This window comes from Neovison vison, chromosome 1, assembly GCF_020171115.1.
Source record: "Neovison vison isolate M4711 chromosome 1, ASM_NN_V1, whole genome shotgun sequence".
NCBI classification, from domain to species: domain Eukaryota; kingdom Metazoa; phylum Chordata; class Mammalia; order Carnivora; family Mustelidae; genus Neogale; species Neogale vison.
The window spans coordinates 212,744,093-212,768,682 of record NC_058091.1 but is presented as its reverse complement, the minus strand read 5'-3'; the positions used below and the strand labels follow the sequence as shown (position 1 = coordinate 212,768,682).

Sequence of the window (24,590 nt, the reverse complement as noted above, 5' to 3'; positions counted from 1 at the left end):
TACTGGGGCACATAGCTGTATTAGCTACCCAGTTTCTCAAATATCAGAAGAAATTTTGGTGATTTAGTATAACAGGAAATTCTGGTGCTCTTTTGATCCCTGATAGCTAATACCCCTACCCCCTCTATCTTGATTTCTTGACTAATGAGTATTTCTCTTTAATGAATGATGTGGTATTTAGATTTTGAAGACTTGGAGATTTATAGCTGGTTGGCAACATTTATTCTAAGAAATATTACATCTGATTATCTTTTTAAAAGACAGTTTTGAGATATAATACATATACTGCACAGTTCACCCACCTAAAGTATACAGTTTAGTGGTTTTTAGAATATTTGCAGTTCTGCAGTCATCACTATCAACTTTATAAACTTTCATCACCACAAAAAGAAACCCCATTGGCAGCAATAATTCTCCATTTTCCTCCAAATTCCACTAGCCCTCGGCAGCCACTAATATGCTTTCTGGGGATTTCTCATAAATGGAATCGTGTACTATGTAGTCTTTGATTGGCAGCTTTTACAGAGCATAATGTATTGAAGGTTTATGCATATTGTAGCATGTATCAGGACTTCATTTCTTTTTGTTAGCAAATAGCAATTTTATTGCATGGATATACAGTATATTTGTCAGTTGATATAAATGAGAGGGTTATTTTCACTTTTTGGCTGTTAGGAATAGTGCTGCTAGGAATATTTGTGTACAAGTTTTTGTGTGGGCCCAGGTCTTCATTCCCTTGGTTATTATATACCTAGGAGTGGAACTGCTAGGTACTTTGGTAACTTCCAAAATGACTGTACCATTTTACATTCCCACCAGCACTTAGTCATTAGTTTTTTCCTTACCACCACTTGTCTCTGTCTTGTTTGTAGCTATTCTAGTAGGTGTGAAGTAGTATCTCATTAAATCTGCTTGGGTGTGATTGCTTCAGTTATTTTAATTTACTAAGTACTGATTTGGGTTCACAAAAATTAGTCTGTGAGTTGCTTTTAGATTTGAGTAAGACTGTCAGGACTTGTAATGAAAATGGCAACCAGTTTTTAAGTCATGATTTACTGAATAATTTCTAGTAATTATTAAGTACTTTTTTCGATCTCTTATAAAAGATTTGCCAAATGTTGTTTGAGTCTTGCCGAGATTTTTAATGGCTTCTTATAGTTCCTTTGGTTTTTAAAGAATAATTGGGGCATTTAGAAATAAGTAATTCTCCAGGTAAGTGGAATTCTCAGTATTTGTTAAATTCATGTGGTTATAGTAGCTCTGAGAAGTACAAAGTAGGAAAAATTAACTCTCTGAAGGCAGGGCCTCTCATAACCTCTAGGTTGGGACTTTTATTTAATCAAGTTGCCTAGTGTATAATATTGGTTGGATTAATTAGAACTATTGAAGAGTATATTAATTAAGTTTTGTGGAGCAATGCCAAGTTTAAGCCAGCCTTTTTCTTTTGAGGAGATATTGTTTTAAACATAAATTTGTTTTCTTTATTACATTTTCTTCTGAGAACTCAGTTTTGGGGTCAGATTTGAATTTGAAAGTTACATGACTTTGGCCAAATTACTTTTAACATGTGTGAGGTGGTAGTGTTAGCAGTGAAGGAAAGGACATAGAATTTAAGTCATATGGCTGTTCTGAGGATTAAATGACATAATTAAATAGTCTAGTAGTGTGCTAAAATAGATGAATTCTCTTTTTCTCCTTGAATCTGTCTTTGCTTTAGCCTTTAGTTTTCACACATGCTTGATAGAATTAAAAATATGCATTTTCTTCTAAATGTTTTTAATATTCAAATTATTGACTTCTAGCATCTCATGTATAAAAAGGTATGAGGTAAGTGAAAAAGTGTAGCAAAAGCCTGCTGCTGTGTTATGTGAAGACAGTGGATTAGGAAGCTTCTGATCAGGTCTCTTGTCTTTTTTTTTTTTTAATATTTTATTTATTAAAAAAAAAGATTTTATTTATTTATTAGTGAGAGTGAGAACGTAAGCAGGAGAGGGAGAAGCAGACTCTCTGATGAGTGGGAAGCCTGATGCAGGACTTGATCCCAGGTCCCTGGGGTCATGACCTGAGCTGAAGGTGGATGCTTAACCAACTGAGCCACCCAGGTGCCGCTCTTGTCATCGTTTGTGATTTTGAAAAACTTACAGGAAACTCGGCTTTAAATATGAGTTTCTTTTTTTCTGTTTGACTAACACAATTGAATTTGTCCACATGGGTGAAAGTGAAATTATAAGCCAATCTTGAATAAATTGCACTGCTTCACTCAGAACTGTCCAGTGGAGGGGTGCCTGGGTGGCTCAAATTAAGCATCCAACTCTTGATTCTGGCTCTGGTCATGATCTTAGGGTCATGAGAGAGAGTCTCCCAACTAGCTTCCCACTCAGCAGGGAGTCTCTTTCTAACTTTTCCCCTACTGGTGTGCTCTCTTATGCTCTTTCTCTAAAATAAATCTTAAAAAAATTATCCAGTAGAAATATAATTTGTGCTATGTATGTAATTTAAAATAACCTAGTAGCCATTTGGGAAAGAACCACGTGAAATTCATTTTAATAATATTTTCTACCCCGGGGCGCCTGGGTGGCTCAGTGGGTTAAGCCGCTGACTTCGGCTCAGGTCATGATCTCGGGGTCCTGGGATCGAGTCCCACGTCGGGCTCTCTGCTCAGCAGGGGGCCTGCTTCCCTTCCCCTCTCTCTGCCTGCCTCTCTGCCTACTGTGATCTCTCTCTGTCAAATAAATAAATAAAATCGTTAAAAAAAATATTTTCTACCCCATACATACAAAATATCTTTTCAATACATAATTAGTATAAAAATCATTAATGAGGGGCACCTGGGTGGCTCAGTGGGTTAAGCCTCTGCCTTCGGCTCAGGTCATGATCCCAGGGTCCTGGGATCGAGCCCCACATCGGACTCTCTGCTCAGCAGGGATCCTGCTTCCCTTCTTCTCTCTGCCTGCCTCTCTGCCTACTTGTGATCTCTGTCTGTCAAATAAATAAATAAAAAATCTTAAAAAAAATAATTAATCAGATACTGTACATTGTTTTGTGCCAGATCTTTGAAATCAGAAACATGGTGTGTTCTATACATACTGCATTTGTATATGTACATATACATATGTATATATATACATCAACATCAGTTTGGATTAGTTATATTTCAAGAGTCATGTATACTAGTGATCGATAAATGTTCATACTTAAATCTTTCTTATTGCAGATTTTATTGAAATATAGTTAGTGGCAGTAAACTGTCTTTACATAGTTTTAGCAGGAACATGAAATGACAGAGAACATTGATATCACCTGTTTCTGTTTTAAAGCATGGAGACATGCTCAGGTTACCTCAGGTAACAGAGATTTATTGAAAGGATTGTTGAGGGAGGAAAGGTATCCAAACAGAGTCCATCTCTGCAGTGGTAGTGAAATAGTCTCTGGAAGCTAACCATGTGTTTCTTCAAATAGCCTCTTCTCCTCCCCCACCATTCACCGCCCTCCCACCAAGGAGTGGAGGTCATTTTCATGTGAAATCAGCGTTTATAAAACATAAAAATTGTACTGTACTGATGTAAGTGAAGGTTAGGGGGCTGATCTCTGCCATCCTCTTTTCCCTCTTCTGCTCTTCTCTTACTTCTTTTTCCTTCACTTTGAGGCCCTTCTGAGATCTTCTGGACAGTGAAAACTTCTGTAACACCAAGTCATTCCTCACCAACTGGAATAGCAGTAACTCTGTTGGCCTTGTTTTTGCTTTGGTCACACATTGGCAACCCTAGTAATTGCCATTCCCCTCAGATTCTGTTCCGCTGTTCCCTTTTCTGGTCACCTTCTTTTTAGCTTCTATTTGTCTTTTTACCCTAACTAGTGTCAGCTTCTTCTGCTGCTACTAATTACCAGTCTTTATGTCTCCTATTCAAGTAGCTCAAGAAATAGCATCTAATTGATCAGCTATTGTCTGATATAGAATCACTTCTGTTGGGGTCTACCAGGCTTCCCCCTCTTCATCTAATTGATCAGCTATTGTCCGATATAGAGTAATTTCTGTTGGGGTCTACCAGGCTTCCCCCAATTTCTAAAAATGGCTGCCTTTGGCACAAAAGCCTATTCCTCACCCTTTAACATGCAGCTGAGATAACAGGGTCACATGACACAAAGGTGAGCAAAGAATGTCTGGTTGCTTTCCTCACAAGGTGTCTGTGGGTATTTTGGCCTATTCACCATATATGATGTACTATACTTTCTTAATATCTCAGTTAATTATAAATGGAAAGCTCTTTTTGTTTTATCTTTAGCTTGGTAGTAGTGGTAATGATAATAGTCTCAACTATCACTGAGGACTTTCTATGTGCAGGAATAGTAGCAATCATTTTATATGTAGCAACTCATGAGCTCTATGATACATTTTACTGGTGAAGGAACTGAATCACATTGATGTATGAATTGCCTTGTTCAAAGTTTACAGCTTTTCTTTAGTGTGAGTGGGATTTGAATATAGGCAGTCAGCTTTTTTCCAAATGGGAAAGACTTAAAATCTATAGCTTAACATTTCAGAGCTTCAGCTGATCAGGACAATATCTATCAGAATTTTCCCCTATTTTACAGATGAGAAAATTGACAGGTTAGGTATCTTGCCTAAGGTCACAGAGTCTAGTCATTGTTAGGAACTCAGAATTTCTAATTCCTAGACTAGTACTCTATTACAGAGCAAGTACCTATGATACGTGAAGTTTTTAGTGTTGATCTTGAAACTCAAACCTGTTAAGTGTCAGCAGATACGGTAAGTGGATACATAATATATGGTTGTACACAATCGTTCATGTAGGCTATTATGTTATTAAACTATTTAGCTTGAAGATAGTGTATATATGGAGAAGAGAAGAATAAGCAAGGTATTGAAGTTGATTAGCTACAAAACTTTTTTATTTACTTCATCTCCTTGCATCTAGCTGAAGTTGAAAGTACTTTTTGCTAGCTTAGAATCTTCCTCAATTGGACATTTCTCCATCATTCCACACATAACCTCTCAGGAGGATGTTATGTGTTATGTGTGGAGTGATGGAGAAATGTCCAATTTAAGGCATGGTGGATGAAATAATTTGAAATATAATGAAGGCACACTACCTTAGAAGGTTTGGTAAAGAACCTCGGATTAAAGATGTAAAATAGCTAATTATGCTACATGTGAAATTTTACTCTCTTTGAAAAAACATTTATTTTTATCAGGCATCTCAATTTTTAAAAATATTTTATTTCTTTATTTGAGAGAGAGAGAATGAGAGGGGAGAAGGTCAGAGGGAGAAGCAGACTCCCCATGGAGCTGGGAGCCCATTGTGGACTTGATCTCAGGACTCTGGGGTCATGACCTGAGCCAAAGGCAGTGGCTTAACCCACTGAGGCACCCAGGCATCTCAATTTTTAATGAAATACGACTATGAAGTAATTGGCTTACTAAGGTGTTAGCAGAGTAGCCTTAGCTTAGGGGTGCCTGGGTGGCTCAGTAGGTTGAGTCTCTGCCTTTGGCTTGGGTCATGATCTCACTGTCCTGGGATCAAGCCCCTAGTTGGGCTCTCTGCTCAACAGGGAACCTGCTTTCCCCCCTCTTTCTGCCTGCCTCTCTGCCTACTTGTGTTCTCTCTCTCTGTCAAATAAATAAATAAAATCTAAAAAAAAAATTATTCATTATTAAATCTTAAGCTTTGTTGTTTTCTTCCAGTTTACAGACTATCACTTCCTTAATACTGTTTACATGTATTAAAACAAATTTGAAAATCATAGTCATGTAGTAATTCAGAGATAGCAGTTTTTCCTAAATCATTCTTGGCAAATCCTGTACATATTCTATTGCTTTGTCACCTAATACTACATTGAGGAGAAATTCCAGACCAACTAGAAGTGAACTCAGTTCAGTTGACACAGTGATTTTGTTAAACTGCCCATTAACTCTCAGCCTGGATTAAACCCTTCTAGAAAAAAAATAAAATAAAAAAAAAAAACCCCTTCTAGAATCTAGAAGGAAACCAAGTACATTTTCATTATGTAGTTAAAAGTAGAAAATTGGAAGAATGATTTCATTCTGCATCTCTTTGGAGCTAAGTTATACCTTAGGTAGGAGTTAAAAAAATTTAATGTGAATTTTAGGACACTTGATAATTTGCTCTGTGTATTTATAAAATGAGAATTTGGACTCCTTGGACTCACTGTATTTTGCTAGTATTTTTTTTTTTTTTTTAAAGATTTTATTTATTTATTTGACAGAGATCACAAGTAGACGGAGAGGCAGGCAGAGAGAAAGAGAGAGAGGGAAGCAGGCTCTCTGCTCGGCAGGGAGCCCGATGTGGGACTCGATCCCAGGACCCTGAGATCATGACCTGAGCCGAAGGCAGCGGTTTAACCCACTGAGCCACCCAGGCGCCCTATTTTGCTAGTATTGAAAGAATGACATCTTTTCATTTTTTTTTTTTTTAAGATTTTATTTATTTGACAGTGAGAGAGGGAACAGAAGCAGAAGGAGTGGGAGAGGGAGAAGCAGGCTTCCCGAGGAGCATGGGGCCTGATGTGGGGCTGTATCCCAGGACCCCGGGATCATGACCTGAGTCAGCAGATGCTTAATGACTGAGCCACCAGACACCCCTGATTTTTTTTATCTTGTTAACCATTTAAGTAAACACATACACATTAATTTTTTTCTTAAATAATAAGAAGTAACATTTTATTTATATTGTTCTGCATCTTTTCCACTTATTCTATGGCAGTGTATAGATGTTCTTATAGTATTTTACAACTGTGTAATGCTCAACTGCATAGCACTTTATCATGTACGTGTACCATAGTTTCTTCAACTATATTCTATTGGTAGACATTTAGGTTGCTTCCAGTCTTTTGCTAAATTCCTAGAAGTGAGATTGTTGGTCAAAGTATAAATATAGAGGGTGTCTTGGTGGCTCAGTGGGTTAAAGCCTCTGCCTTTTGCTTGGGTCATGATCCCAGGGTTCTGGGATCAAGCCCTGCATCCGGCTCTCTGCTCAGTGGGGAGCCTGTTTCCTCCTCTCTCTCTCTCTGCCTGCTTCTCTGCCTACTTGTAATCTCTCTCTGTCAACTACATAAATAAAATCTTAAAAAATATATATATATATAAATATAGATGTAATTTTGCTGACTGTTGCCAACTGTCCCTCCATAGAGTTGTAATAATTTCTCTTTCCATTAGTAATGTAGGAGAATTCTTATTTTTCTTACACTTTTGTCACTTGGCTATGTTAGACTTGTAGATTTTTTCTAGTCTGATAGATGAGAAATACAATGTTAGGGTAGCTTTAACTAGTATTTCCCTTATGAGTAAGATCATCTTTTCCCTTAAATTTTTGAACTAGCTTCATATTTGTTCACTCCCCCACCCGGAGTATTTTTTTTTTCTTTTCTTTCTTTCTTTCTTTTTTTTTTTTTTTTTGGTAAAGATTTTAATTTATTTATTTGACAGAGAGAAGCATAGCCAGAGAGGGAACACAAGCAGGGGGAGTGGAGAGGGAGAAACAGGCTTCCCACTGAGCAGGGAGCCCAATGTGGGGATGGGGGGTTGGGGAGTGGGGGAGTGGTAGATCCCAGGATGCTAGGATCATGGCCTGAGCCAAAGGCAGACACATAATGCCTGAGCCACCCAGGTGTCCCTCAGGGAGTATTTCTTGATTAATACTGTTGTTACTATCCTGAGAATTACTCTTTGGATTTTTTTTTTTTTCTCTTTGGGAGTGACAATTATCACTCAAGCAGTATTACTATGCATGTATGATTAAATAAACAGGACCTAATAATGTATTTTTTGTATTTAAAGAAGTGACCTTCTAGTTTGGGCAAGGGGACTTGTATGAAGATCATCATGAGTCAATGAAATAAATGCTGGTGAAAATAAATGCCAAGCTCTGTTGAAGCACTTAGACTGGAATGCAGTTACTTGGGTATCAGCAATTTTATTAGTTAGCTTGTGAAGTGTTCTTCAGATTATGTCTTTAAGGAAGAGGAGATCACTAGGGTTATCCTACCTTTGTGTATTCCTGCCAGAGGAAGCAATGCCAAGGAGGAATATGGTGCTGAGGACTCCTAGGTCACCTGGTTTTGTGGGTAGGGATAAGAGGTGTGGGCATTGAGACTGCATCTGGACCAATGGGATGTGGTAAGTCTCTACCTGTTGATCCTAAACCCACTTCTTAAAATTATTTTTTATTTTATTTTATTTTTTAAGAAATCTCTGCACCCAGCATGGGGCTCAAACTCAAAACCTTGAGATCAAATATTCGTGTTTCTATTAATTTTCTCCCTGAGGCATACATTGTCTCTTGATAATCTTCCTGCTCCTCACGTTTTTGAATAAACTTGGGAAAAGAATGCTGGGAAGTAGAGTGATTGCATTCCCTCCTTCCCTCCTTTTTGAGCAAGCTTAAAATTTTTACTTTTGTCTGTGCCATACTTGAAATTTATTATTACATCTTCCTTTTTGCCAAGTTTAAGGCTCCTTATGCAGTAGCTTGTTTGACTTGGTAGAGAGTGAAGATCTGTCTAGGGGAAGGACCTTGTGGCAGAGTTTATTAGTCTGGAAAGTTTATTAGTCTGGAAAGCTCGGTGGTCAACTGCTTTGTATCTCATTTTGAGGAATTTGTATTTTGTCTTGGGAGAGCCTCTAAAAAACCTGAAATGGGTGGGGAACTGAGGAGAGGGGTTGGAGGAGGGGAATGACAAGATAAGCTTTTCATTTTGGGAGGTAATTTTGATGACTGTGTTGAGGAAGATGGATTGGAGAAGGTGCAGCATAGGTGAGAGAGCAGTGCTTCTCCAAGCAGAAGCAGCATCACGTGGTAACTTTTTAGAAATAAAGATTCTGATGCCCCATTCCAGAACCCTGGGGGTGGGTGCAGCAATCTGTATTTGGTTCTGATGCATGCCAAAGCTTGGAACTAGGGATTGAAAAGTCTATGAGGCTGTATTAAAGTTTGCAAATGCTTTTTCATGTTAATTATATAGTTGGTTTTTGTTGAGATGTTCATTACGTTTGTGTCTTACATTTATTCACAAGAAAAGTAGATGAACTCTCTAGGATTTGGGGACTTATTTGAAAGCCTAATTCGAAAAGCTGGGATAGTATGGTAAAATATTATAGTTGGAAAAGGAGAAACAGTACAGGACAAAGTAAATGATAGTCAAACAAAACTGTTGGGTAGAATTCAAGTAAGTGGTGCTTAATTTTGGATGTGGTATATGTTGCCTGTATATGACATTGATTTGTAATATGGTGTTTGTATTAGCAGTAGGGAAAACTGATAGAAGATATTTACAAAAAAAAAAAGGGGGGGGCGGGGGCTGGGGGGAACATGAATTCATTGTGGAATCCAAAGGAAAGGATGGTGGGTGTGCCCAAGATTTGCTAAGATGCTGTGCAGTCAGTTCCACATAACTGTCTTCTTTCTTTATATAATAGCAGCTGATTTACATCTAACCCAGTTTTTTCACTGAGGGTATGAGGGCTGTGGGTATAAATTTCAACCTTGTTGGAATGGGACTGAGTAAATCTGATAATCTTCTTTGTTCTCCTCTGTTAGCTTTGCTTGTTGACCAAAAGTACAGATAGAGCAAGTTCTTTGTAACTATCAAAACTGTGCCTTAAAGGGTAAGTAATCTTTTTTTCTCCTTTGAATTTTATTCCAGGACCCATCAGTTACACAAGTGACAAGAAATGTTCCACCAGGACTTGATGAATATAATCCATTCTCGGATTCTAGAACAGTAAGACTATCTTAATTGGACTACTTTTAAATATTGAAATTAAATAGAAATTTTATTTTGGTTATAATTTTTTAGTCAATGGATTAAACTTGTATAAAATAAGCTGTTAGTGTTTAATTTATAATTTAGAAAGTTAAGTTTTTTTAAACAGAAAGGAATATCAGTAATAATTGGAAATTACCATGATGATCCCAATGAAACACTACAATTTTCTTTTATGTTCTACATTGCTATTATTCCCTCTAATAAGTCAATATTACTATAGTTCTTTAAATAGGAGAAGGAACTACTTTTTGGTGTAAGTGGTGTCTTCATGGTAAAGTAGGGGTGATGTTTTCTTATAAAACAGAACATTCTACTCTGTGGTGACAGAATCTCTGGAACTTTACCTGGCTTAGGAACATACTCTCCTCAAAATTTAGTCTTGATTTATGTAGGGGTATGAAAAAAAGCCTTTAGAAACAGGGTTCCTCAATCCTGGGTGCATACTAGAAGCACCTGGAGAATTTTATTACATTTCTCATTAGGACCCTACTCTCTCACTATTAGGGCACTTGTGTTTTTTGTTGTAGCTGTTTTGGTGATTTTATTCACCAAACTGAATTCAAACTGATTTTATTCACTCAAAACTGAGCCAGTTTTGAGAACTATTGAGGTAGGTTCTGTTGAGAATTCTTCCCCAAAATTTCTTTGGCAAATAATTTTGTTACTGTATTTTGAGTCTTCATTGTAATTCATATTCTCAAGAGGTCTCATAGTTTAAACACCATTGACTTTTGAAATATAACTCATTCTGGTAAAGATACTGAAGTTTTTTTTTTTTTTAAAGATTTTATTTATTTATTTGACAGACAGAGATCACAAGCAGGCAGAGAGGCAGGCACAGAGAGAGGAGGAAGCAGGCTCCCTGCTGAGCAGAGAGCCTGATGTGGGGCTCGATCCCAGGACTCTGAGATCATGACCTGAGCCCAAGGCAGTGGCTTAACCCACTGAGCCACCCAGGCGCCCCGATACTGAAGTTCTTAAGTTGCATACTTGGTTTTGCAGATCAGTGTAATTATTGTTACTTGATCATCTCTTCCTGATGTGTGTTTTCCATAGTCTGGAAAATAATTCTCAAAGATATTGTAGGTTTTAGCTTAGAAATTTATTCAGAATGTTTTATATTAACATTTTAGTTTAGGAAGAGCTTTGTACAAAGTAAAAGCATTAAAATAAGAATGAACTTTTACATTTCACTTTATTTCACAGCCCCCCCTTTTTTTATAAAAGATTTTATTTATTTATTTGAAAGAGAAAGAATGAGAGAGGGCGAGCGTGAGAGGGGGAAATCAGAGGGAGAAGAGAACCTCCTGCTGAGCAGGGAGCAATGGCAGGGTCATGACCTGAGCCAGGGTCATGACCTGAGTTGAAGGCAGTTGCTTAACCAACTGAGCCACCCAGGCGCCCTCATAGCCCTTATTTAACAGCCTTTGCTTATGTATAGCAACTACCCCCCAACCTGGGTTTACTAAAGTGTTCATTGAGCAAGTAAATTTCAGATTGAACCACTGGAGATAGTCAATAAGTTGACCAGTTTTGACATGTAAAAATGGCAATTTCATATGATTCAACAATATAGTAAATTTGTGCTATGAATGGAGAGTGCATTTGGTTGTAGTTGAAAGGAAGAAAAAGAAGAGTGTATATTTTATTCCACCATATGTAGTTCTCTTTTTTTTTTTTTTTAAAGATTTTATTTATTTATTTGACAGACAGAGATGACAAGTAGACAGAGATGCAGGCAGAGAGAGAGGAGGAAGCAGGCTCCCTGCTGAGCAGAGAGCCTCATGTGGGGCTCGATCCCAAGACCCTGAGATCATGACCTGAGCCGAAGGCAGAGGCCTTAACCCACTGAGCCACCCAGGTGCCCCTGTAGTTCTCTTAATATGATTTTGTGGATTGGAGATGGGAACCAGACTCATTAAAATTTGTTGGTAAAGAATGAAAAGATGTTTTCATGTAATTTTTTGTAAGATTTTACAAGCAAGAAGTATTGTAAACCTTTTGAAAGTAGCAACTGTAGGTTGTTCTTATCAGTAGTATTAATACTTCATATCAAGATGTCTATTCTGTGTCTTGTGCTTTTACCTATTACTGAATTCCTATTCCAAATGGATATTTTTTATTTCCGTTTTATTGGCAAAGAATCTGAGACACTTGTCATCCATATAGTAAGTGGCAGAATTGATTTAACTGACTCATCTATTTTCTCTAAAACTTTTACCTTTTTACATTTTGCTAGTTCTGTCTTTAGGAAAGTTGCTGAAGAATAGAAGGTACAGTCCTAGTCTACGAAAAATTTCTCACCTAATTGGAATTTAAAACAATTACACAAAGAAGGTCCAGGAAAAATAAAACACAAAAGTGTAAAGTATAGTTTGAAACATAGTTCTTGCAGTCAAGAAAAGATTTTCTGAAAGAGAATAGTCTATGTATGTAGCTAGGCAATATGGACTAAGCCAATTTAAAATGAAACACGGGCGCCTGGGTGGCTCAGTGGGTTAAGCCGCTGCCTTCGGCTCAGGTCATGATCTCAGGGTCCTGGGATCGAGTCCCACATCGGTCTCTCTGCTCGGCAGGGAGCCTGCTTCCTCCTCTCTCTCTCTGCCTGCCTCTCTGCCTACTTGTAATCTTTCTCTGTCAAATAAATAAATAAAATCTTAAAAAAAAAAATGAAACACAGATTTGATAGAGTATCAGAACCAGGGAAATGTAAATTATTGTAACACGTGCATTTTCCACTGAACTTTTTTATATGATTGAAATTGTAATTGAAATAATAAAAAAAAATTCATTTGTTTTCTCTATGGTATCAGAAACTTGCCTTTTTTTCTTTTTTCTTTTTTTTTAATGGTTGTGACTATTTTCCAAAACAGTTTAGGTCTATTTGGATAATTGACTTAAGTGATATGTTAGAACTCAATCTAGATACTGTTTTAGTTGATTAGTGGTATTCATATTTGTTTTAGAAAAATATTAGTGAAAATTAAGCTTCTGAATTGTTGCTTGGTGTGGTGAACTACTTAAGGTCAGGAGAGAAGATCTATCAGCAGATTCAATGAATGTATAAACTATAAGATTTAGAAAAAGTTTCTGTTTTATGTTTCTTACTTAGGTTTCCTTTTATATTTAGTTTTATGTCTGAATGGAACCTAAGGTATTTAATGAAGGCAACAAATAACTTTTTAAAAAAAAGATTTTATTTATTTATTTGACAGACAGAGGATCACAAGTAGGCAGAGAGGCAGGCAGAGAGAGAGGAGGAAACAGGCTCCCCGCTGAGCAGAGTTCCGGATGTGGGGCTTGATCCCAGTACCCTGAGATCATGACCTGAGCTGAAGGCAGAGGCTTTAACCCACTGAGCCACCCTCTAAAAATGAAAACATTTTTAGAAAGAGTTTTCATTTATTTATTCATTTGAGAGAGAGTGCAATGAAAAACACAAGTCTGGGGAGAAGCAGAGGGAAGGGGAAAGCAGGATCAGTGGGATCATGTCCTTTACTGAAGGCAGACACTCAACCAACTGAGCCACCGCAGGCATCCTGTAAGTATTTTAATAATAAATTACATACTCACTTGATGTTACGAATTCAGAGAAAGGAGTTGTCCCAAGATACATGACAATATAGACTGGCTAGTGTGTTGGCAGTATAAAGGAGGGCTCTTGAGCACTTGAAATGTGGCTAGTCTGAATCGAATGTGCTTTAAAATGGAGTGCAGTCTTTTTATTACAAAAATAAAGTTACAAAATAATTTTTTGTGTGAACTCAAAATGCATTTCCTGCTGAAAATTATGTTGAACATGGTGGGTAGGTTTCCTGGCCTACCTTCTAAAATTTAGTGAATAAAATACTAGAAAAATTGGCTTATCCTTGAGAACTGTTATGTATTTATGGGGGAATGCTTTCCTTTGAAACAAGGTAATAGTTTAAAGTGTCTACTACAGCGTGACTGTCACTAGTTTCAGTCACTGGTAATGGCATTTATAGCTTCAAACAGAATTTCTTCTGGTAGGTATTGAAACATAGGAATTAGGGCCACCTGTATGTGTGTGGAGGGGAGTGTAGTGCTCCTTAATATAGATTCTAAGTGACATATCTCAGGACCTAGTACACTGTAACATTTTTATTTTCTTCAGGAATATGTTGCCTCCTTTTCTTTCTGTTCTACCAGTTGTTTCCATATATGATTTCAGTCACGTAAACCAGCAACAGGATCTGTATCTTCTGGATACAGGGGAAAAAATTCTAAGTATTGGCATGGCCATGTTTTTTTTTAAGTTTTAAGTTTTTTAAGTTTTATTTATGACAGAGAGAGTGAGAGAGGAAACACAAGCACAGGGGAACTGGAGAGGGAAAAGCAGGCTGTCAGTAGGGAGCCCGATATGGGGCTCTATCCCAGGACACGGATCATGACCTGAGCCAAAGGCAGACGCTTAATAACTGAGCCACGCAGGTGCCCCACATTTTTTGTTTTTGAAAGGCTAGTTTTTAGAGTAAGCTCTATGCCTAATAGGGGGCTTGAACTCCCCATTCTGACCAACATCAGGTCACATGCTGTACTAAGCCAGCCAGGCACCCCGGCATGCTGATAATTTTGACCATTAGGAAAAGTAAATAATTGGTTTATATAAGAACTGCTTCTAACATAATCCTGGACATTAGTTAGACTGAGAGTCATAAGACCTGGATTCTAAACTAGACCCTACCACTGATAAGTTGGTGACTTTAGGCAAACCACCTAGTGTCTTTGGACATCCTTTTTTTTTTTTTAATGGGTAATGATGGGAGAGGAAGATGTTGAGTTAAATAGTTTTAAGATCAGTTTCTTTTGAAAATGGATGAAACTTTTAGCTCAGGGACTAACTGAATATATTTGTACACAGTAGTTATCTTTAATACTGTAAAAGCATTTTCTACACAGTAATAACTGTATTTTCTCTTGCTCTTCGTTTCTTTTTATATCTTTTCTCCTTTGCTTCTTACTGTCTTGTCTTTATTGGAGCTGATTATCTGTCCCTTATGGAACCAATCTTTGTTTCTCTTTTTATTTAATGTAACTATTGCCTTCTATCGTCCTGTGTAGCCAAGTGTCATTGGCTAGAAACATCTGAGTCTTCTTTGGCTCAAATAGCTTCTTTTCCTATCTGTATTTGCCACATCCTGTCACTTGTATCTTCAGGAGTTATTACCTGTCTTTCTCATTCCTACTAAACCACCCTAATTCAAGTACTCAATGTGAAATAATACAATGGCCTATCTACTTGACCTTTCTCCAGTTTCTCTCCTTTCAGCTTACATTCTACATTCAGTCATTATTATCTTTTTAAAAAAGATTTTATTTATTTATTTGACAGAGAGAGAGAGATCACAAGTAGGTGGAGAGGCAGTCAGAGAAAGAGAGGAGGAAGCAGGCTCCCTTCTGAGCAGAGAGCCCGACTCAGGGCTCAATCCCAGGACCCTGGGATCATGACCTGAGCCAAAGGCAGAGGCTTTAACCCCCTGAGCCACCCAGGTGCCCCACATTCAGTCATTATTATCACTCCCTTGCCTTCCCTTCTCTTCCTTACTTTGACATAATTTCTGGGCTAAAACACAAGTGGTGCTGCTTATATATAGTTCTGTCTACTTCTGCTTTCTACCCTAGCGACTAAATATGGCTGGAGAAAGCGTGCCAGAGGGTCTCACTTTCGGTTACTGACCAGCTCAGTAGAGTACTAGAACACTGAATATTCTGGTTATGTAATTGTCCAGCTTCTTCCTCTCTCCTCATCTGTAAAATCTCTTCCTTTATGCTCACTCTGAGATGATGACCTTGCTTATTTCACTGAGAAACTTGAAGCAGTCCATAGAGATCCACAGACTCTATCACTGCACCTACCTATCAGCATTTTACCATGTTTTCTTCTTGCCTGTTATTTATAGATGAGCTACCTATTTGTGCTTCTGTCTGATGTTATCCTCTCTATTTCATGGTAGATTTCATGCATTCTCACCTTGGAACTTTGCTTAATTGCTCCCTCCTACATCATTAGTTTTTTTCTTCTATTGGATCATATCTTTGTAAAAATATGTTGTGTTTTCTTAGAAAAAAATTGCAAAAGTTTATTTAACAGCTTCATTGAGATAAAATTAATATGTCCATTTAAAGTATATAATTATGGTGCTTTCAGGATTGCCCAACCATTGTCAAATTCTAATTTTAGAATATTTTTGTTTCATCCCAAAAGTTGGACCTTTCAGCCGTCACTTCATGTATCATTTCCCTCTCCAGCTGTAGGCAACTACTAATTTACTTTCTGTCTCTCTAGATTTGTCTTTTCTGGACATTTCATATAAATAGAATTATACAGTATGTGGTCTTCTGTAAATAGTTTCTTTCACTAGGATATTAGGGTAATATTTTAAATATTCAACTGTGTGGTGGTATGTATCATCAGTACTTTATTCCCCTTCTTTTTTGATTTTTATACCACATTTTATTTAGCCATTCATGTGTTGATGGGCAGTTAAGTTGTTTCAGGTTTCTGGCTCCCAGGAGCTTCTATTACTTTTTCTGCAGTCTTGTGTTTCCATTCCTCTTGTAGATAAACACATCACAGTGTAGTTGTAGTGTCATATGTAGCCCAGCCTGGTTTCCAAAGTGGTTGCACCATTTTACATTGTCATTGTTAGTGTGTAAATGTTCCACTTTCTCCACATCCTTGCCAACATTGGCTGTTGTGACTTTGTGCTTAAAACCATCCGAGTGGCTGTGAAGTAATTTCTCCTTGTGGTTCCCTGATGGCTAATAATATTGGCCATTTTTTTCCTGTGTGTATTTTTGTTGTTGTTGTTTTAGAGAAATGTTTAGATCTTTTGCCCATATTTAAAGAATCGTCTTTTTATTCTTATTTATTTATTTTTTAGAATTTTTCTTTTTTTTTAAGATTTTATTTATTTATTTGATAGATCACAAGTAGGTAGAGAGGCAGGCAGAGAAGGGGGAGAGGCAGGCTCCCTGCTGAGCAGAGAGCCCATTGCAGGGCTTGATCCCAGGACCCTGAGATCATGACCTGAGCTGCAGGCAGAGGCTTTAACCCACTGAGCCACCCAGGCGCCCCAAGAATTGTCTTTTTAATAGTGAATCGTGAGCGTTTGTTAAATATTCTAAATACAACTCTCTTATCCAATACGTGATTTGCAAACATTTTCTCTCATTCTGTGAGATGTCTTTTCACTTTATTGATAGTGTTCTTGGCATGGAAGTTTTAATTTTGATGTCACATTTGTTTATTTTTTCTTGGATTCTTGTTATTGGTGTTCTAAGAAACCATTGCCTAACTCAGGGTCCTAAAAGATTTTACCCCTATGTTTTCCTCTAAGAGTTGTACAGTTTTAATACTTACATTTAGGTTAATGATTGATTTTGAGTTAATTTTTGCACATGATATGCGGTAGTTGTTTAACCCCATTCTTTTGCATTGGATACCTGCTTGTTCCATCACCATTCATTGAAAAGACTATTTTTTTTTTTCCTATTGGATTATCGTGGCACTCCGGCTGAAAATCAATTGATAATTTAGGGGTTTATTTTTGGACACTTTTTTCGGTTGATACCAGTGTCTGTCCTTACTCTAATAAATACACTGTCTTGATTACTATAACTCTGTAATAAAACTTAAGATTATTTCCCTGTCCAGTTCATTTATGGCATCTTCTTTCTTGCAAAACTTTTTCTGCTCTCCATTGCTGCAGAAATCTTCTGAAGGATACTCTACTTATTTTAGTTCGTTAGCCCTTTCTCTTGAAAGATAGTTCAGTAAGGGTTTTGCTTCTAACACTCCACCAAAATGTACTTGTCAGGGTAGCCAGTCTTCCATATTGCGAGATTCAATGGTAAATTTTCATTCTTAATCTTAATCAGCAGCATTGAGAGTTGATCACTATCTCATTCTTTTTTTTTTTTTTTTAAGATTTTATTTATTTGACAGAGACAGCATGCATGAGCACAAGAAGAGGGAGCAGCAGAGGGAGAGGAGGAAGCAGGCTCTCCACTGAGCAGGGAGCCTGATGTAGGGCTCAATCCCAGGACCCAGGACTCATGATCTGAGCTGAAGGCAGACACTTAACTGCCTGAGGCACCCAGGCACCTTCATTATCTGATTCTTAGAACATTTTCTTCATTTGGCTTTCAGAGTAGTTCAGTTTTTCCTTCTCAGTCTCCTTTGTTGGCTGTCTCCTCCCTCCTGCATTTTTACCTGCAGTATTGTAGGCCACCTGGAGTTAGGCTTTGCTTCTCTTCTTCATCTGCGTTTGCTCAGATGGTGACTTCATCCAGTTTTATAGCTTTAACTTGTATCTACAGCTTTAGATACGTGTGGGTGACTTCTAAATTTACATCTCCAGTACAGACCTCTCTTCAGAACACCAGGTTCATACTAGATATGTCTACCTGGATGTCTGAAAAGTTGCAAATTCAGTGTCATGAAAATTGAACTGAATCCTTTGATTGTAAACCTGCTCATTTTCAGTCTTTTTCTCTCTATCCTACTAGTTGCTTAGGCCAAAACCTTGGTAGGATTTCACTGTTTGCATTTCCTTGTATCTCATGTCTTTCTGTCCGGAAATCCTGTTGGCTCCCTTAAAAATATATCCAGATCTGATCCTTTTTCTCCATAGCTGCCACTTGGCTTGAGCTGTGATGTGACCTTGCCTGGATTACTGCAGGGGTGATTTCCTAACTACTCTCTCTCCTTCTACCTTTGTCCTGTTTCAGTCCTTTTTCAACTCAGTAATCACATGACCCCTTGAATTTGACCATTTCAGTCTCCTGTCAAGAACTCTTCACTAGCTTTTACATTTTTTTCAAAGTAAAGCCAAGAGTCCTTAAAAGAATCTGGCTCCTAACAACTCTCTATTCTTTATCTCCTCATATTCTTTTCCTCATGTATTCCTGTATCCAGCACACTGGTTTTGGTCATATATGTCAGGCATTCTCCTCACTTTGTACTGACTGTTCATTCCCTCTTCCTAAGATGGTTTTCCCCCAGATACCTACAGGGTTCGACTTCTTCACTTCCTTAAAGTGTTTACTCAGATATTGAGTTCCCTGATCTCCTTTGTAAAATTAAATCCACTCAACCTTTATTCGTGATACCTTTACCCTGTTTTTTTTTTTTTTGTTGTTGTTGTTGTTCCATAACATTTACTGCTTTCTGAGATATTCTAAAAATGTGTTTGTTATGTAAATTGTTTATCTTCCATAGCTAGTATGTAAACTCCATGAGAGGAAGGATGTTTACTTGTTTTCTTCATGAATGTATCTCAAGTGACTATAACTGTTGGATGTTGTAGTTGATCAATAAATATTTGATGTATGTATGAATATGTATGGTCATGCTTCTCTTCCTTCATTTACACTTTTCTACTTGGAAACTCCCACGCATGTATATTCCTTCTTTCCTACTGTAGTACACCTCTTCCACCAAGTATTCTAATCTTTAAAAGCTTGTTTTAAAATGGTTATCTATTCTGATAAAATTATTTGTCTTGATTCTGCCATTAATGTGTGTAATTTTCACCACTCTTAATAACAAGAAAATCTGTGTTAAGCATAGCTACAGTCTGTTCTTGTTTGGTTAGAGACTGAAAAAGTCAATGAAAGTTGCAAAAGTTTTAGGTTTCTTTTGGCAGTCTCTTAAACTTTGTTGCCTTAGAGAGCTGTTTTAAAAATGCACATCTTTTCTTCTCATTCCCCTGAGTTTTTGAACCTGCGTGTCCATAGTGGGGACCAGAGTTTGCATTTTTAAAAGATTTATTTATTTATTTATTATTAGAGCGAGAATGAGTGAGCTGGGGGTTGGGGGCAGAGGAAGAGGGAGAAAGAAAGTCTCAGGCAGACTGCCTTCTGAGCACAGAGCCCAGATACCATGACCTGAGCCAAAATCAAGACTTGGATGCTTAGCCAGTTGAGCCACCCTGGTGCCCCAGGGCCTGCATATTCAATAAGCATCAGGGGTTTCTAGTGCAAGGTATCTATAAACACATTAAGAACGCTTTTGCTTTAGACCCTGAGTAAACTTACGAACTTTGTTGGTTCACAGATGGAAGAGAAAGAACAAGAAAAAACAAGGAGGAATTTTCTTCAATAGGTGTTTAGAATATGGAAGAAAGCCAGAAAGGAGAACATACATTTGTTTGTGCATCAGAAAGATAATTCATGGACCAGTGCCTTGAAGGGATCTTATTTATTTAATAATGAAACATCTTGAGAATTTTCAGTGCAGAGAACTCATTAGTTTACAGAAGAATCTCTATACAATTTATTGCCATGATTGTTACAATGTTTTTTTATTTTTTAAGATTTTATTTATTTATTTGACAGAGAGATCACAAGCAGGCAGAGAGGCAGGCAGAGAGAGAGAGGAGGAAGCAGGCTCCCCGCTGAGCAGAGAGCCTGATGCGAGACTCGATCCCAGGACCCTGAGATCATGACCTGAGCCGAAGGCAGCGGCTTAACCCATTGAGCCACCCAGGCGCCCCTGTTACAATGTTTTTAATTCTGTTGAACTAAAGTATGTTTTGAAATGAAAAATGTTGAACATTTTTTATTTATCTGTTAGCTGTTTAAATGCCTTCTTTGGAGAAACATCTGTTCACATCCTCTGCCCATTTGTTGACTGTTTTTTTTCATTTTTTGAGTGTTGAGTTTGTTGAGTTCTTTATATGTTTTGGATACTAGCCCTTTATTTTTTATTTTTATTTTTATTTTTTTAAAGATTTTATTCATTTATTTGACAGACAGAAATCACAAGTAGGCAGAGAGGCAGGCAGAGAGAGGAAGAAGCAGACTCCCCGCTGAGCAGAGAGCCCGATGCGGGGGCCGATCCCAGAACCCTGGGATCATGACCTGGGCCGAAGGCAGAGGCTTTAACCCACTAAGCCACCCAGGCGCCCCAAGGATACTAGCCCTTTAGTGATAAGACATTTGCAAATATCTTCTCCCATTCCCTTTTAGTTTTGTTGACTATTTCCTTTGCTGTGCAAGAGCTTTTTATCTTGATGAAGTCCCAATTAAAACACTAATTTTTTAAAATTGAGGTTTTTACAATTTTATTTTATTGTATTATTATTATTTTTTTAAGATTTTATTTATTTGACAGAGATTACAAGTAGGCAGAGAGAGAGGAGGAAGCAGGCTCCCTGCTGAGCAGAGAGCCTGATGTGGGGCTTGATCCCAGGACCCTGGGATTATGATCTGAGCCGAAGGCAGAAGCTTTAACCCACGGAGCCACCCAGGCACCCCATAATTTAATTTAATTTAAATATTTTATTTATTTATTTGATAGAGATCAGAAGTAGGCAGAGGCAGGCAGAGAGGGGGAAAGCAGATTCCCCACTGAGCAGAGAGCCTGACACGGGGCTCGATCCCAGGACCCTGAGACCACGACCTGAGCCGAAGACAGAGACCCAACCCACTGACCCACCCAGGCACCCTGGTTTTTACAATTTTAATTCCAGGATACCTAGTATACAGTGTTATGTTAGTTTCAGGTATACAATATAATGATTCCACATTTCTGTACATTGCTCAGTGCTCATCATGATAAGTGTACTCTTTAATATCCCCATCACCTATTTCAAGTATTTTATTGTTTTTGATGCTATTGTGAATGGGTTGGTTTTCTTTTTCCGTTGCTTCATTATGAATGTAAAGGAGTGCAACTGATTTCTATGTGTTTGTTTTTTTTTTTTTCCCTGCAGACTTATCTTTTATTTATTTATTTATTTTTAATTTTTTTTCCAATTTATTTATTTTCAGAAAAACAGTATTCATTATTTTTTCACCACACCCAGTGCTCCATGCAAGCTGTGCCCTCTATAATACCCACCACCTGGTACCCCAACCTCCCACCCCCCGCCACTTCAAACCCCTCAGAGTTGTTTTTCAGAGTCCATAGTCTCTCATGGTTCATCTCCCCTTCCAATTTACCCAAAAGCACATACCCTCCCCAATGTCCATAACCCTACCCCCCTTCTCCCAACCCCCCTCCCCCCAGCAACCCACAGTTTGTTTCGTTATGTGTTGATTTTATATCCTGTCACTTTATAGAAATCATTGATTCCAAAAGTTTTTGATAGACTTTTTAGGATTTTTTGTATGTAAGATCATAACATCAGTAAAAATGATAATTTTATTTCTTCCTTTCCAAATTGGATGCCTTTTGCAGAAATGAAAGTCTCAAGTGGATGGTTTCATTAGTTTTCTTTTTACTATATATGCAAAGGTGAAAAGTAGAAATAGAATTAGGAGCCATCATCAAATAGGTCTTTAAAAATTATGTCTAGGGACGCCTGGTGGCTCAGTGGGTTGGGCCTCTGCCTTCAGCTCAGGTCATGGTCTCGGGGGTTCTGGGATTGAGCCCTGCATTGTGCTCTCTGCTCAGCAGGGAGCCTGCTTCCCTCTCTTTCTCCCTCTGCCTGCCTCTCTGTCTACTTGTGCTCTCTCTGTCAAATAAATAAAAATCTTAAAAAAAAATTGTATCTAGGGCTTTACTTGTTTGGAGATGGCTAATCAAGTAAATTGTGGCTGAAGAAAATACTGGGTCCCAGAATTGGACAATGATCTAGCTAACATCTACAGATTTGAAAAAAATTATTAGGAAAATAGCTAGTGGGTTAATATAACTGCTCCCAGAGATTTGTATCTTTCCAACCTTTCTCATCATTGCTATACTACAAGCAACTATGACCTCACATATATCAAATTACTATCTCTAATCCAGCCTTCATCTTTATCTTATGAATTGATTGTATTTAATGCCTTATTTGTTATTTATTTATTTTTAAAGATTTTTTTTTTTTTTAATTTATTTGACAGATCACAAGTAGGCAGAGAGGCAGGCAGAGAGAGAGAGAGGAGGAGAAGGCAGGCTCCCTGCTGAGCAGAGAGCCCGATGTGAGGCTGGATCCCAGGACCCTGGGATCATGACCTGAGCCGAAGGCAGAGGCTTTAACCACTGAGCCACCCAGGTGCCCCCTTATTTGTTATTTAAAGCAGTAAAGAATTTATAGTAAGTTTTCAACTTGGGTGAATTTTTGGATAATTTCTTATGTAGTTTTTCTGAAGCGTGCTGCCAAACTAACTTTGCCAGTCTTTTTTTTTTTTTTGGTCATTATTCTGTTGTCTCAACATAGTAAACCAAGAGAGTGAAACTTAAGGGCCAATCTTTTCTAGTCAGAGAACAGTTAAGATTGGTCAGCTTGTTTTGCTGCTTCTTAAGAGCTATCGAGTGAGGGGAACAAGAAATTGGAACAGAGAATTTCTAACTTTTGTGATAACAAAAGATTATCATGGAGATTTAAAAAAAAAACCCCAAAGATCTTTTAATCTCACTATCTGGAAATAATCACTATTAATATTTTGATGAATTTAATAAATTTTAAAATTAAAAACTGACATAGTTTTATAACTTCTATCACTTATTATTGGTACATACTTTTCCGGTTTCATTAAATATTTTTTCAAGCCTTTTAAATAGATACTTAAAATGGTCTCCTATGGATAAAACAGTTTATTTTCTTATTTGGACATTTGGGTTATTTCTAACTTTTTGCTTTTGTAAATAATGCTCTGGTAAACATCCTTGGCAGACACACATTTGTGCCTATCTTTGATCATTTCCTTATGATATATTTTTTTAACACTATTTGTGAGTCATAGATTATAAATACTTCTATGGCTATTGTACATAATACTGAATTAAGCTCCAGGATTATTACATGAACAAGTTTATACCTATTATCAATGTGTATAATTTTACACCCATTTTACATCTTTTCCAAAATGTGATGATCTTATGGTAGTAGTGACCAAAAAAATAATTAGAAGCTTACATGTTTTTGGATTACTAATGAGGAGTTAACATTTTTAATATGTTTATTTATTATTATTATTTTTTTAAAGATTTTATTTATTTATTTGACAGACAGAAATCACAAGTAGGCAGAGAGGCAGACAGAGAGGGGGAAGCAGGCTCCCTACTGAGTGGCCTCAATCCCAGGACCCTGAGATCATGACCTGAGCCGAAGGCAGAGGCTTTAAACCACGGAGCCACCCAGGCGCCCATATGTTTATTCTTTTGTATGTATTTTGTAACCTGCTTGTTGAAGGCTTTTTAAAATGCATTTTCCTCAATAACATGTTCATCTGTTTTTTTTTTACTGATTTCTGTGGAATGAAGTGTATTAATCAGTTGACAGTTATATGTGTTACTAGATTTTGCCCTTTAATATTGGTTTTGAAATATGTTATATCATCCAGCTTCTAAGTATTTACTAGATATATTACCTTTTCATTATGATTTCTTTCCCCTCATCCCTTTTAAATATTTAGAATACCTTTGCTCCAACCCTAGATCAAAAAGTCAAAAAGTCATCCACAGATGCTATATCATCTGTGTCCTCTATATTATAGAGCTATGCTATGTTATAGTGTTTTTATAGTTTAACAAAGAATATCCATTTGAGATTTGAGAATGTTACTAGTGAGCTTGAACCATTAATTAATATTTTTATTGACCATTCCTGTTTTCTTCTTTGTGTTGCCTGTTCAGATCTTGTGCTTATTTTCCTATTTGTAGTTTAGAGTTCTATGAATTTGTAACAATTCTTTTTGTATTCTATGTGGCATTATATATGCATTATAACCAATTTTCTCTAGTCTGTGATTTGACTTTTCACTCAATGTTAAGTTTGATTATACAGGTTTCCCCCATTGTTGAAAAGTAGAGCACACCTATGAAA

The 24,590-nt window shown here is 37.3% G+C and overlaps 1 protein-coding gene across 1 annotated transcript in view; it reads left to right on the top strand.

The window, feature by feature from the left end:
* The window catches only part of SCAMP1 (secretory carrier membrane protein 1), a 124,016-nt gene that overhangs the window by 24,272 nt on the left and 75,154 nt on the right, over nucleotides 1–24,590 (top strand). The window contains exon 2 of the mRNA XM_044266615.1: nucleotides 9,685–9,762. Coding sequence (XP_044122550.1) covers nucleotides 9,685–9,762 — 78 coding nt within the window. The remainder of the gene's footprint in view (nucleotides 1–9,684; nucleotides 9,763–24,590) is intronic.